The sequence below is a fragment of the Hippoglossus hippoglossus genome, chromosome 17, assembly GCF_009819705.1.
Source record: "Hippoglossus hippoglossus isolate fHipHip1 chromosome 17, fHipHip1.pri, whole genome shotgun sequence".
In the NCBI taxonomy this organism is placed as follows: Eukaryota; Metazoa; Chordata; class Actinopteri; order Pleuronectiformes; family Pleuronectidae; genus Hippoglossus; species Hippoglossus hippoglossus.
In genome coordinates, this window is record NC_047167.1 from 6435131 (window position 1) to 6449965 (window position 14835).

A 14835-nucleotide genomic window follows, 5' to 3' on the forward strand; every position below is an offset into this window, starting at 1 on the left:
TGTGCTCCTTTGATAACTTTGATTAACTCACTGGGAGACCTGGGGCAAAAAAATATTCTGGTTTCATATTAATACCAGCTAATCTGTGCTAATTCTAGTAAAAATCTATTTATTTTTCAATATTCACCATAGGGTCACACTATTTTCTAAAATAATGGTTAGAAAATGTAATTTTGATGCAGATGCTCATTCAGGACCTGCTTTATTGTCCTTTTCGTTTGCTCATTGCCAGAATTACCAATGAAGTGAGTGATGCACTCCTCTGTTAACAGTCATAAATATATGGACTTAAGTTAACTACACAGCAATTTTATATGTTTGAGACCATGGACGTATTATAATAATAATAGTTATTTGCAGATCCTTGGTCCATTTTCTTCGCTTTTGGTGAATTGGTTCTTTATTGATAAATTAATTGAATTATTTACTGTAATAACTGCAGTGTAGAATATGTGTACAAGCCAGTCGGTATATGAAAATATTGCGAACACTAAACTGCTTTACAACCGAGGGAGGAAGATTGTCCCACGCGGCCTCCGTCCTTGTGTCTGACGAAAGCAGCAGCAGCAGTAGTAGTAGTTGTGGTGGAGTCAGACAGTCACAAGGAGTCATGGCCGGTAAAGGAGGAAAACACAGCCGCTCTGGCTCTGGTCTTCCAGGCAGAAAGGGAGCAGGGGAACAGGAGGAAGAGGAGCAGCCGCTTCAGGCTGTTTTAGTCGCTGACAGCTTCAACCGGAGGTTCTTCCCTGTGACCAAAGACCAGCCACGGGTAGGCAGCTAGCTGCGATGCTAATGCTAGCTAACTTCTGTCCACGCACTAAACAGTGACAGAGCAGCACAGTCACTGATGAATCTTCTGTAATGTAGCTGAACGAGCCCAGTGAGACCTCCCTGGTCGAGCTGTGGTGTTGCTTTGGTTTAATAACCCCGAGGAAGCTGTTTCCAGCCTCATGCATCACGTTCAGTTTCTAACCTCTAACACCATCTGTCACTGATGCAGGCTCTGCTGCCGCTGGGTAACGTTGCCATGATCGACTACACGCTGGAGTTCCTCACATCCACCGGGGTGCAGGAGACCTTCGTGTTCTGCTGCTGGATGGCCAGTAAGATCAAGGATCATCTGCTGTAAGTTTCTCTGTTTCTGTGTGAGGAGCTTTCCTGTGTCGGTGACAGATAACTGACCTGAAACTGTGTCTGACAGAAAGTCAAAGTGGTGTCGGCCCACCTCTCCCAACACAGTCCACATCATCACCTCAGAACTGTACCGCTCCCTGGGGGATGTGCTCAGGGACGTGGATGCAAAGAACCTTGTCCGCTCAGACTTTGTGCTGGTTTATGGAGACGTGGTATCGAATATTGATATCAGCCAGGCACTGCAAGTGCACAGGTTAGAGATACTCAAAATCTATTTTATATAGTTAGGAGGAATGATGATGGTTTGCTCTAATCCAAAATATTTGTTCTATGTCATGATGATACCCAGGCATCGTCGAAAGACAGAGAAGAACATCTCGGTGATGACGATGATGTTCAAGGAATCATCACCAGGCCACAGGTCTCGGTGTGAGGAAGATGATGTCATTGTTGCTATTGACAGCAAGAGCCAGCGGATTTTACATTACCAGAAGACACATGGGCTGAAGAAGCTACAGTTTCCCATGGTAACAGGCAGCCTCACTGGTGTTATATCACATATTCAACATAATTCAACTCTGCTCCTTACAGACATGCACTGACGTCTGGACATTTTCCTGAACCTAGGGGTTGTATTGTAGCCCACAGGGGCTGTATGTGAGAAAACAAATGTCGGTGTCAGATGTTCATCACTTTTTATGTAACTTTTCCTGTCAGCCAACTAGTAAAATGTTTGTAAAAAGGCAGATTGAGCCAATGTGAGAATACATCAGGAAAATGTCCTTAACATTCACAGCGAGTAAGTGGACATTGGACTTGAAACTGAAAAAATACAAATATCACAGGATGAAAAAAAGATATACACGTAAAAGACACTGGTGAAGATGTCAACTTGGAAAGACAGTGAGATTAGAGAGCTTTGGGCGATGAGGGTCTAACATCGGTCATGGTGGGCTCTAAATAAACACCTGCTTTCTGCAGCTGAATTTTTCCTGAATGTTCTGGACAATTTCCTGTTGTGAATAATCTCCTGCTGCGTTCTTCATATGTGAAAGGCATATTTTGGAAAATGTCTGGATATTTTCCGGACTTCATGTCTGAAAACAGCTTTGAATTGAAGAATGACAGTTGCTCCTGTTTCTGTTTTGCAGAACATTTTCCACAGTATCAGTGATGAGTTTGAAATCAGACACGACCTTCTCGACTGCCACATCAGTATCTGCTCCCCACAGGTCAGTTTCAAAACAGTCAGGAACAGTTAAATCACTTCATTTTCTGTAGTAACATTTATTCTCTCATTTTCAGGTTGCTGAGCTTTACACTGACAATTTTGATTATCAGACGAGGGATGACTTTGTCAGAGGAATCTTGGTCAATGAAGAGGTATCACAACCATTGTAAACTTATTGGAATGTTGGACTGTATTTGCTGCTATTTAAGAAAACCCAGGTCATAATTCATTTTCTTGCTTTAGATCCTGGGAAACCAGATACACATGCACGTCACCAAGGATGGTTACGGTGTTAGAGTGTCCAACTTGCTCATGTATGATTCGGTGTCGTCGGACCTCGTACGGCGGTGGGTCTACCCGCTCACCCCGGAGGCTAACTTCACAGACCAGGAGGGACGGAGCTGCACGTTCTCTCGCCACAATGTCTACAGAGGGTCCGGAGTCAGCCTGGGCCAAGGCAGCCAGATGGAGGAGAACGTTCTCATCGGCTGTGACACCAGCATCGGTGCCAACTGTCACATTTCTAACAGCATCATCGGTAACAACTGCACCATAGGTGAGCTGACCAACCAGCACTATTAAAGAGTGGAAGTGTGTGTTATAATAATTGGGATTAACATTTGTAATATTTTATCACATCAGGTGACAACGTCATCCTGAATCATGCCTACATATGGAATAATGTTCACATTGCCAGCAACGTGGTGATCAGCCAGTCTGTGGTCTGTGACAAGGCTGAGGTCAAAGAAGGTGTGATGCTGAACAAACAGTGTGTCCTGGCATATAATGTAAGTATATATCATTTATAGAGCTGGGCAATTAACCAAACATTTATCTAAAGCAACATTTATAAGATCTCACCGCTATAATCTTGCTCATGACGGTTAATTCGTTTAATACTTTCTCCGATGTGTGCATTCAGGAACTGTCGGGTTTTTGCTACGTGCTGTGCTGTATTACACTGCTGCATGTCCTCACTCCCCTGCTGACCTGCGCTCACTATACACGTTAACAATAAACACCAAAACTGATAAGAAGTTACTAGGACACAAACAGGACTTGAAGTTTACTTTGTGTTTTTATTTTTAATTCGCTGTAGAGTTTTTGGGACACATATTTAAACACATTGAAAAAAGACAATTTGTGTGCAGGCAGTTCACACACAACTCGAGACGTAACGTGACGCGCACAGCCAAGACATCAGTGTTAAAGAGACTGGAATGATCCGGATTCATGATCCGACATCATCGATTAATAACTAAATATATGTGATCATCAGTTTGTGTGAAGAACAACAGAGATACACACAAACACACTCGTTTAGACAGGAGAGTAGTTCTTCCCACAGATTATGACGCAACTCAATGTTTTATCTTCAGTGTTGCAGAAGAAGCTTTGCCTCGTTTATCCATGAAAATAAATATGAATTCAGCAGGTTTTCATAAAGATCAGTTCTAAGTGTGTGATTAGAAAAGAGCAGAATCACTTGTTGACCTGCGATGAGTGAGTTGCTCAAAAAATCGTTCATCAATCGTTATCGAGATAAGAGATCAACGTTTTAAAATAATCGTGATATTGATTTGAAGTCATATCGCCCAGCCCCAATGATTTATTTATGAATATTATTGGCTATGTTACAACCGTATTTAAACTTTAATCTGCTTTATTATTTCATTACTATTCGCTTATACCTGGCCCTAATACTCTTATGTACTTTTGAGAAAGCACTTGCTTAACAGTTATAAGTGTCATTTAGAAGAACCCCTGGGGCGAGATCATTGTCTTTCTGGATGTGTCCACTGTATTTCTCTTTCAAAATTTCTATTCATCAATTTCTGTGTTCCAACATGATTTCCCAGCATTCAACACTGGCACCAACATTTATAGGATGCCTGGACTTTTAATTGGTTTCCCTCTGAACTGTTTTCCAGGTGGTGATTGGACCAAACCTATCTCTACCAGAGGGCACCGTGGTGTCCATGCACCATCCAGAGGAGGAGGAGGAGGAGGATGATGATGAATTCCTCAGTGATGATGCTGAGGTTGGTCAAAGTAAAGACAAAACCAAACAGAAAGGTGTGTATTGATAAATTCACAAGTTGTCAAACTGTTTAATGGTTTCTATTCCTGACACATGCTGTATAATCGTCTGTCGTCCAGTATTCAGTCCAGCAGAGGTTGGAGCAGAGGGACAAGGCTACATCTGGAAGGCCAGCAGCCTGGACGACACAGAGGATGAGGAGTTGGCCCAGTGTCTCTGGGGTACGACAGCATCCTCAAAGTTTGTCGAAGTGGCCTTTCCCATGATGCTGCAGTCCAAGTTCCAACAGCTTTTTATTTGTGTCATATTCACCAGGTTTGGTGTTGAACCCTGACGTTGAGAGTGAAAGTGAGGACAGCGAGCCCGAGGATCCAGACGATCCAGTGATCCCCTCTCCTGAGATGGATGATGATAAAGGTGAGAGGGGTCACCATGGTTGCCCCCTACTGTCCAAAGAGACAAAATACCATCAAGACCTGTGATAATCGCCAATCTCTGCCTCAGTTCTTCCTTTAATTTCACAGGAATTTCCTAATACTTTCAGTGAAAATAAGAAACATTACATACTAGAATTTAATAATGTGGAGCTGCAAATATTGATTATTTTCTATGATTTTGTCGATATAACTTCAGAAATCGAGAAATTGCCCTGACAAAAACTTTCCTGAGACTGATGGGATGTTCTCAGTTTGCTTGTATGTCTGCCTTTCACCCAGTAATAATAATAATATGATAACAAGTGAATAAACAGTTTATTCATATTACATCTTTCAAAACACAGTGACAAGGTGCTTTACAAACTAATACAGAGGAATTGAGGGCAAACAATATTAAATAATTAATAGCAGATACAGCATTAGACAACAATACAGCACAAATACAAGTATAAGAAAGTGATAATAAAATTATATAAATCAGAGAAAAGCAGCAAATTTATCTACTTATTGTTTTCTTGGTGCAATTTACTCTGTATTCCCTTGTATGTTTACCTGAAATGTTCGTTCAGTTGTAACTGGAATAGATGTGTATCTGATCACAGGGCTGTTACATTTGTGTTAGTTCTTTTTATAATGCCATTGTTCTATGTAACATTGGAATATAATTAGTAAGGTTCTATTGGATGTGTCTAAAATTTCTTAGGGTGTTTTCTGCAAAAAATATTGAATAGCTTGGAGTAGGGTGCTTCAACACTGAACATGTGAGTAAAGGAAATCATATCACAAAGATGTATAATATACATCAATTAAAAACAAAGTTTTATGTACCGAGTGAATATTGAAGGAAAATTTACTTGGGTTTAAATTCTCTGGAAATCCTCAAGTGCTTTCAAATTCAATCAATCAATCAATCAAATTTTATTTGTATAGCCCATATTTACAAATCACAATTTGTCTCATAGGGTTATTCAAGAGAAATATCTAAATGTTGTCTCCGGTTGATCTGTAACTACAACCAGATTCCAAAGTTATTTCTACGATACATTCCATGAAAGTGTAAAAGTTATTTGGAAAGATTGAAACACATTACACTCTATATTAGAGTGTGCTCTAAATCAGTTATTTACAAAAAGAGGAGCTTATGGCCCTCTGTGATATATATATATATATATATATATATATATATATATATATATATATATATATATATATATATATATATATATATATATATATATATATAGATATATATATATATATATATTTATTTTTTTTTTTTTTTTTTTTTTTAAGTGAGTGATAACTTTCCTGTTGTATCTTGGGTGGACACTTCCTGTGTTCTGACTCTTCTTCTTTGGTTGTTGATGTCCAGTCTTCCAGTTGGAGGTGATGGGGACTCTGCAGAGAGGCTTGGAGGAGAATATCAGATGTGACAACCTTGTTCTTGAGATCAACTCTCTCAAGTAAGGAGGAACTTATAACTGCAGTTGTGTTACTGTATTTCTAAGCTATTGGAAATTCAGTCTGTCACAAATTTTCTCTCCAGGTACGCATACAATATCACTCTGAAGGAGGTGATGCAGATTTTAACCAGAGTGGTTCTGGAGTACCCGTTTCAGCAGCAGGGCTCTCAGCTCACGGCCTCACAATATGTTGCAGTTCTCCTGCCGGTGAATAAGCTGAAATTATGTATTTTTAATACAGTATGTGTATGTAACTGTAGACAAGATATAAATAAATACCATGAATTTATTTTTCTATGTTTCTTTCTGCTCCTCTTAGTTATTGAAGAAGTGGGCCCCAGTGTTTAAGAACTATGTGAAGAGAGCTCGGGACCATCTGGACTGTCTGTCCGCCTTCGAAGAGTTCTTCCTGGAGCAGGAGAGCCACTGGGTGGCCATGGTAAAGGTAGGTCACCACTGCCAGGTTCACTCAGAAGAAGATCAAACTCTGCTTACAAAAAAAGTTGTTGATGCTGATGACTCTTCCCATCCAGGTCCTGATGAACATGTACCAGCTGGAGATCCTGGAGGAAGAGATGATACTACGCTGGTTCTCCCAGGGAGCGACAACCGACAAGAGCAGGCAGCTCCGCAAGAACCAGGGGGTAGGTACAGGGTTAACTGGCTTACACAGGATACACGTAAAAGTTACACAATAAAGGGTTAAAGTTTGGTTGATGTGGTTAAGAATATTTAAACAAATAATAAAGTTTTGTGTTTCCACCTGGTCCCAGTGGAGAATAAAATACTTAATTTTCCCAAAAATTATCAGGCATAAGCGGATGAATCCGGAAAAAAACAACGATTGACTAATTTCCAATTGACAGTAGAGGAATTCGCCTTTCAGTTTTTTGGGGGGGGGTTTTCTAATCAGAGGAAACATTGCTTACTGCAAACATGAGGGTGATTCAAAATGCGTAACATAATGAATACAATGCATTAAAACACCATTTAAACTAGAAAAGCACTCAGTAGAGCACAGTAGAGCTGGGCAATTAACCACAAATGTATCTCACGTTTATTCATTTTCGGTTTATACTTTCCCAATATGTGCATTCACAAACTTTGGGGTCTCCACTAAGTTCCGCGCTGTATTACCTTGCAGCATGTCCTCCTTCCTCACTCCCCCGCTGACAGCATTCACTTTACACGTTAACAATAAACACCAACACTAATCAGAAGTTATTAGGACCTGAACAGTACTGAAGTTTACTTTGTGTTTGTTTGATTTCGCTTTATGAGAAATGTATTTTAACACTCCAACATTTTGCTTGTGCATGCAGTTCAAATGCCACACACAACTTGAGACGTAACGTGGCGCAGACAGCCAGAACGATTCGGATTCATGATCCAATACCAGCGATTAATAACTAAATAAATGTGGTCGACAGTTTGTGTGAAGCGCAACAGAGACTAGGAGATACATAAAATAATCGTTCGTTAATCGTAATTGAGGTAAAAGTTTGAAATAAGCGTGATATTGATTTGAAGTCATATCGCCCAGCCCTAGCACATAGTTACGTCAAGGCCCAACAGTTCCCTTAAAGCCTCATTACGTTATCTCTGCCACACATTGGTAGTTACAGGTTTGTAGCCCTATTTGTTACTGTACGGCGACTGAACAAAAGCCTAAACCCTTAAGAAACCACATTTAAATACTAGAATATAGAATGTTTGTGGTACCATTACTCACCGTTTGAGAAACAGATGAACATATTGTAACATCACAGTAGTGAGACAATGATTCATATGAACATTACCCTTTTAAGCAGCATTGTGTTCTGGTATTGTCTGAGAAAATCTGTGAACGTTTGCATTGTAAGTTTGTTGAGGTGTTTGTGTTTTTAATCTATCGTTCATTATTTCATTTGTTTTCAATAAGGCAGCGCTTAGTTGTAGTGCATTTGACTTCACTGTAGCTGCAGTTGTTGCCTTTAGCTCCCTCCTCCTCCTCCTCTTCATCACCAGTTCTCACTGTGTTTTCAATAACGCAGCATTTCTGCTCTGCACCAACAGCTTCAGAAGTTCATCCAGTGGCTGGAGGAGGCTGAGGAGTCATCGGAAGAGGAGGGTGAATGATGAGGAGCAATTGACGAAGAGGATTCTGTAAAACTTGAAAAATGTGTGAATAAAGGGATTCGGGCTGTTAAGTTTTATCCTCAGCAGCAGATTTCTGCCACTGGTAACCAACAGCATCTGCTCTGTATAGTTGACGCAAATAGTACATTTGTATCTCATAGTGCGAAGTCAAGAGGGATGAGTGTTATGAACCTCACTTTCCAAATAAAGGAAAAAGACTCTGCTTGGAAATGGTATGTGTTGAAGAATCATTTGTCTCAACACGAAATGTCGGATTTGAAAATATATTTTTATTACAGTTATTATTACAGACATGAGTAAAACCACCACCTGTGAAGGGATTTCTTCCATCAGTGTTTGTTGCCATCACCCTCTACAAACTGACCAAAGGACCAACGGTAATAGAGTCAAATCTTAATGATTTAAGAGGTAGAAAAAAAGCAGCTAAATTGACGTGGTCTTAATCAGAGTATATTCAGATTTACTGTCTGGAATCTCAGACTGAGAATTATTTCTCTGATCAGATTCACAGTAAAAGCCCTGCAAAGAAAAATAAAAGCAAAAAAATCCTAAAAATGTAAGTTTAATTCGATTTGTCACGATAATGCAATTCTGCAAAATTATTTAAAAAAAACTTATTCAAAAAATACAATGTTCCCTTGATAAAGTAGTTTTGATTTTATTACTTTTAAAGTTGATCAATCATAGGAGGTAAAATACTTAAATGTATGATTCTATGATTTGTTCCCTCACTAATCTTTAGTGACAGTATCTGTTAGGAATTCACCTTCTCTATGTCGACACTTTTAGGCTTACCGACTTTTTAATTGTCTTTATCAGACCCTGAGTTCAACACCAGCATCAGAAGAAAAATAGTCAAACACTTAAAAGACTTGGTTCACATCAGGTTTAGGATTTGTGTATGATGGAGACTTATCATAGAATAAGATAAGAACACATTTCTGAAGTGGTCGGATTAGTTTGGAGGCTCTGAGGAGTGAAACACAACAAGCCTTGAGTAAATACAACATAATACCACAGAATATATTAAAGTACAATAATAAGTACACAATGTAACAGACAACACATTATGTACTTGGGATCTGTCTGATCACAAACAATAAATACTGTTGCTTGCTATCCTGTTTTAGGTCTTGTTAATATATTTTGTGAGACATTAGGGCTGGACGATATGGCCAAAAATAATACGTTTCAGTCAGTATCTAATAGTATATGACAAAAAGATTTTGTGTTATACCTCCTCAGTGCTTACACAATGCATTATCAATATACTGATGCATATTGAACCTTTGTTACATTGTTATTGATGCAAATGCTATTGTTATAATTATTGAATTATTGCCCAGCTATAAAAAGACATTCGGCCAATAGTGATGTGTTTTGCATCTCGCGGTCACTTTAGTTAGAAAGCACTTGTCTGCAGTGAAAGAAATCTAAAGCTGCGACAGTATTTTTATCCAAAATATCCAAAATCAAAAACGTGTGATGTGAACCTAACTTGACAAAACACCTGATGCCGTTTTACACCCAAGAAACTGACACAACAGCTTCAGCAGTCATCCAACCTGCAAGATCCTCCTCTTCAAGCCTACTTTGACCTGTCATCCTGTTTTCCTACTAAGTTGTAAATGACCCCTGCTAGCAGAGACGCCCCGGTGAGGCCGGTGACAGCAGTGAGCGTCTTCCACATGGTGGCTGAACTCTCGTGCCTGTCTATAAAGCTCCTGTAGTCGGTGGCTACCAGCATGTATTTGCGGTCGTCCTGCGGCGCCTGCAGCCTCATCACCTGGCCTCCCTCCAGCACCACCTCCCCGAACCCGGTCAGGATGCTCCCCACCCGCAGCAGCTCCTCGCTCTCCACCATCGCCACAGGTTTCTCCCCGCTGAGGCCCTGCAACGCCAGGTTCACCAAGCCCTCCTCAGAACGTCTTAATTTGTGGTAGACCCTCTCCAGGGGGCAGCCGGAGGCCTCCAGAGGGTTCTGCACTTTCACGTACAAGTCAGTCATGTAGGCTCCAGGGCTGATCAGGCTGAAGGGCACAGAGTTGCTGGTCTCTTTCTTATTCGTTGTCCGAGAATTCCTGGAGAAATGAAACAAATTGTTGTTAAAATGTACATTAATGAAGAGCCATTTTTGACACCTTCTCAAGTCTAGTGTACCACGTCCTGGTGAAGTTGTTCCAGTATTTCCAGTGTTCCTCCACGGCGATCTTCTGAATCACACCAAAGCATCGTGGGACGAACCGGCTGGCCAGAGGCTCCCCGTCCGCCTGGACCCGACCTGTGGAAAAGACATGCAGGAAATCTTTCTGTAAGTGCAAGGCATATCTCAAGATAAGTTCATCTTATCGGCTTCGCATTTGGCTCGACAATGGGCCAGTGGGAATTTTGGTACGATTGGACACTTTATATGTTATGTATATATATGAAACTTGAATAAAGGGGTGACCAGCAGTAGCAGTCAGTGGGGGCGGGGCAGGTTGCTTTCAGTCTGAGTTGAACATCTTCTACAGCGGCACTATTTTGAAAAGTCGTGACCTTAGGCCTGAACATTAGTGTCAGTTGCTGAACAGACCTCTGATATCTGACATCAAATGTATGAACAAATAACTGCAGTTAATTAAACCATTTAACCATATATATAAACCACAGGGGAAAAGTAATAAAGCAAATTCAGTTTCATTTTATGAAAGATATTGACTTTAAAATCTTCACTGCAGATAAACCAGGTAGAATGAACACAAACTTCACTGTGCACCATAGACTGTTTATAAAAAGCTCTGCACACAACGTCCTGCACACAAACAGTAAAAAGTGACAGTATATTGTAGAACTGTTTGAGGAGAAGTCACTAATGACAAGGAATAATTCTGAAGTCGCTCCAGAGCATCAACACAGGACAAGAGAGCAGAACAGAACAAACAGCTTTACTGCACTAGTTCAGGTCAATGTGAATTTCCTGTTTTGAGGTGTTGTACCTTCCACAGCAACATACTGGAGTCTCCTGTGGGGCGACGCTTTCAGCACTTGGACCAGATGTTGGTCTGGTTTGAAGATGGGTATTTCCTAAAAGAGAGAAATATATATATATATATATATATATATATATATATATATATTGAATGATTATGAAACTACAGGTGTAATGAAAGTTTATGGTTTAATTGTGCACCTGCCTTAAGCTTTTCCAGCTCCTTCTTCTTCTCTTGATATAAACGATAGAACAGGCTGGATAAGGCGAAGCTGGATCCCACACCGATCAGAACCAGCGTGTTGAGAGGGACGTCACTCATGGTGTCTGAGAGGAGTGTAGAGGAGTGGATGTGTCAGACAAACAGAAACTCAACGTGTTGTCAGTCAAGTCAAAGTGAGTGGAGGGATAATCACACTGATGATAAATGAAACATGGAACGTACCTGTTTAAACGTTGTGGGTAAACCGGTCTGAAGTCTGGTCCCTCAAACCGAAAACAAAAGAGCTGGTTTTACTTCCTTGTTTGTCCGAGTAACGTGATGGTTCATTAGCCAATAGGGGAAAAGAGGCTTTTTTCCCATTGTGAGCTCTTTGACCAGCAGGGGGCAGCACTGTCATGTTAGGTCACATGAAACACTCACTTAAACCTGAAGAAGTATTTGGATCGTGTTACTTTATTTAACTTAGAGAAAGTACAAGCTGCAAAAACACCACTGTAAAGATAAGGTAATCATCTATAGAACAGAACAGAATAAAACAGAACGGAATATGATAGAACAGAACAGAATAGAACAGAACAGAATATGATAGAACAGATATAATAGAACAGAACAGAATATAATATGATACAACAGAATATGATAGAACAGAAAATAATAGAACAGAACAGAATATGATAGAACAGAAAAGAAAAGAATAGCACAGAACATGATAGAACAGGACAGAACAGAATAGAACAGAACAAAACAGAATATGATAGCACAGAAAAGAACAGAATAGAACAAGATAGAACAGAACAGAATAGATTAGAACAGGACAGAATAGAATATGATAGGACAGGACAGAAAAGAATAGAACAGAACAAAACAGAATATGATAGCACAGAAAAGAAAAGAACAAGATAGAACAGAACAGAACAGAATAGAATAGAACAGAACATGATAGAACAGGACAGAATAGAATATGATAGAACAGAAAAAACTAGAACAGAACAGAACAGAATATGATAGAACAGAAAAGAATAGAACAGAACAGAATAGAACAGGACAGAAAAGAATAGAACAGAACAAAACAGAATATGATAGCACAGAAAAGAAAAGAACAGAATAGAACAAGATAGAATAGAACAGAATAGAACAGAACATGATAGAACAGGACAGAATAGAATATGATAGAACAGAAAAAAATAGAACAGAACAGAATATGATAGAAAAGAATAGAACAGAATATGATAGGACAGAACAGAATAGAACAGAACGGAATATGATAGAACAGATATAAAAGAACAGAACAGAATAGAATAGAATAGAATATGATAGAATAGAATATGATAGAACAGAATATGATAGAACAGAACAGAATAGAATATGATAGAACAGAACAGAACACAACAGAATATGATAGAAAAGAATAGAACAGAACATGATAGAACAGAATAGAATATGATAGAACAGAACAGAACACAACAGAATATGATAGAACAGAAAAGAATAGAACAGAACAGAATATGATAGAAAAGCATAGAGCAGTACAGAATAGAACATAATATGATAGAACAGAAAAGAATAGAACAGAACAGAATATGATAGAAATGAAAATAATAGAACAGAATAGAAAATAACAGAGCAGAATATGATATAACAGAAAAGAAAAGAATAGGACAGATCACGATAGAACAGAACAGAATAGAACATGATAGAACAGAAAAGAATAGAACAGAACAGAAAAGAATATGATAGAACAGAATATGATAGAACAGAACAGAACAGAATATGATAGAAAAGAATAGAACAGAACAGAATATGATAGAACATGATAGAACAGGACAGAACAGAACAGAATAGAATATGATAGAACAGAAAAGAATAGAACAGAACAGAACAGAACAGAATAGAACAGGACAGAATAGAACAGAACAGAATATGATATAACAGAAAAGAAAAGAATAGAACAGAACACGATAGAACAGAATAGAATATGATAGAACAGAAAAGAATAGAACAGAACAGAAAATAATATGATAGAACAGAATATGATAGAACAGAACAGAACAGAATATGATAGAAAAGAATAGAACAGAACAGAATATGATAGAACAGAAAAGAATAGAACAGAACATGACAGAACAGAACAGAATAGAATATGATAGAACAGAAAAGAATAGAACAGAACAGAACAGAATATGATAGAAAAGAATAGAACAGAACAGAATATGATAGAACAGATATAAAAGAACAGAACAGAAAATAATAGAACAGAATATGATAGAATAGAACAGCATAGAATAGAAAATAATAGAACAGAACATGATAGAACAGGACAGAAAAGAATAGAACAGAACAGAATATTATAGAACAGAAAAGAATAGAATAGAATAGAACAAAACAGAATAGAACAGAGCATAATAGAATATAATAGAACAAAACAGAATAAAACAGAGCATAATAGAACAGGACAGAACATAGTTTAATATGATAGGACAGAAAAGAATAGGACAGAACAGAAAATGATAGAACAGAAAAGAATAGAACAGAAAAGAATAGAACATAACAGAACAGAGTAGAATAGAATATAACAGAACAGAACAGAACAGAACAGAATAGAGCAGAACAGAATAGAATAGAATAGAATAGAATAGAATAGAATAGAATATGATAGAACAGAAAATAATAGAACAGAACAGAATAGAATAGAAAAGAATAAAACAGAATATGATAGAACAGAGAAGAATAGAACAGAACAGCATAGAATAGAAAAGAACAGAGCAGAATATGATAGAACAGAAAAAAAGAATAGAACATAATAGAATAGAATAGAATAAAATAGAACAGAGCAGAGCAGAACAGAACAGAACAGAACAGAACAGAACAGAATAGAATAGAATAGAACAAGATAGTATAGAATAGAACAGAACAGAACAGAACAGAATAGAATAGAACAGAATAGAATAGAATAGAATAGAACAGAATAGAATAGAATAGAATAGAATAGAACAGAATAGAATAGAACGCTATTGGAACTATTAGACACTAAACACAATGACACAGAAAATTACAGCGATCCACACAAAGTAAGGCAATCACTAAATCCACTAGCGATCCACTCATGGTGTGAACCATCTCAAAGTGATGATGATGTGATCAGAGTGGTCGTAATGATTCTGGTATGATCATGTACGCAGTGGGGGTGAAATGTTGT

General features: G+C 38.5%; 2 protein-coding genes across 2 annotated transcripts; one reads left to right on the plus strand and one right to left on the minus strand.

The window, feature by feature from the left end:
- The first annotated feature begins 534 nt into the window (after positions 1-534).
- On the plus strand, positions 535-9976 carry eif2b5 (eukaryotic translation initiation factor 2B, subunit 5 epsilon). The gene is made up of 16 exons (XM_034614814.1): positions 535-769; positions 1001-1125; positions 1202-1387; positions 1484-1661; positions 2286-2366; positions 2440-2517; positions 2609-2921; positions 3008-3153; positions 4297-4441; positions 4526-4627; positions 4722-4823; positions 6216-6306; positions 6390-6513; positions 6626-6751; positions 6840-6950; positions 8362-9976. The coding sequence occupies exons 1-16, from the start codon at positions 611-613 to the stop codon at positions 8422-8424; spliced, it is 2130 nt and encodes a 709-aa protein (XP_034470705.1). The 5' UTR covers positions 535-610; the 3' UTR covers positions 8425-9976.
- LOC117778939 (mitochondrial ubiquitin ligase activator of nfkb 1-A) lies at positions 8695-11938 on the minus strand. Its single transcript, XM_034614865.1, has 5 exons — positions 11862-11938; positions 11622-11743; positions 11424-11511; positions 10606-10726; positions 8695-10526 (listed from the first exon to the last, which is right to left on the minus strand). Exons 2-5 carry the CDS (start codon positions 11736-11738, stop codon positions 10034-10036), a joined length of 819 nt encoding a protein of 272 aa, XP_034470756.1. The 5' UTR covers positions 11739-11743; positions 11862-11938; the 3' UTR covers positions 8695-10033.
- Between the last annotated feature and the right edge of the window lie 2897 nt (positions 11939-14835).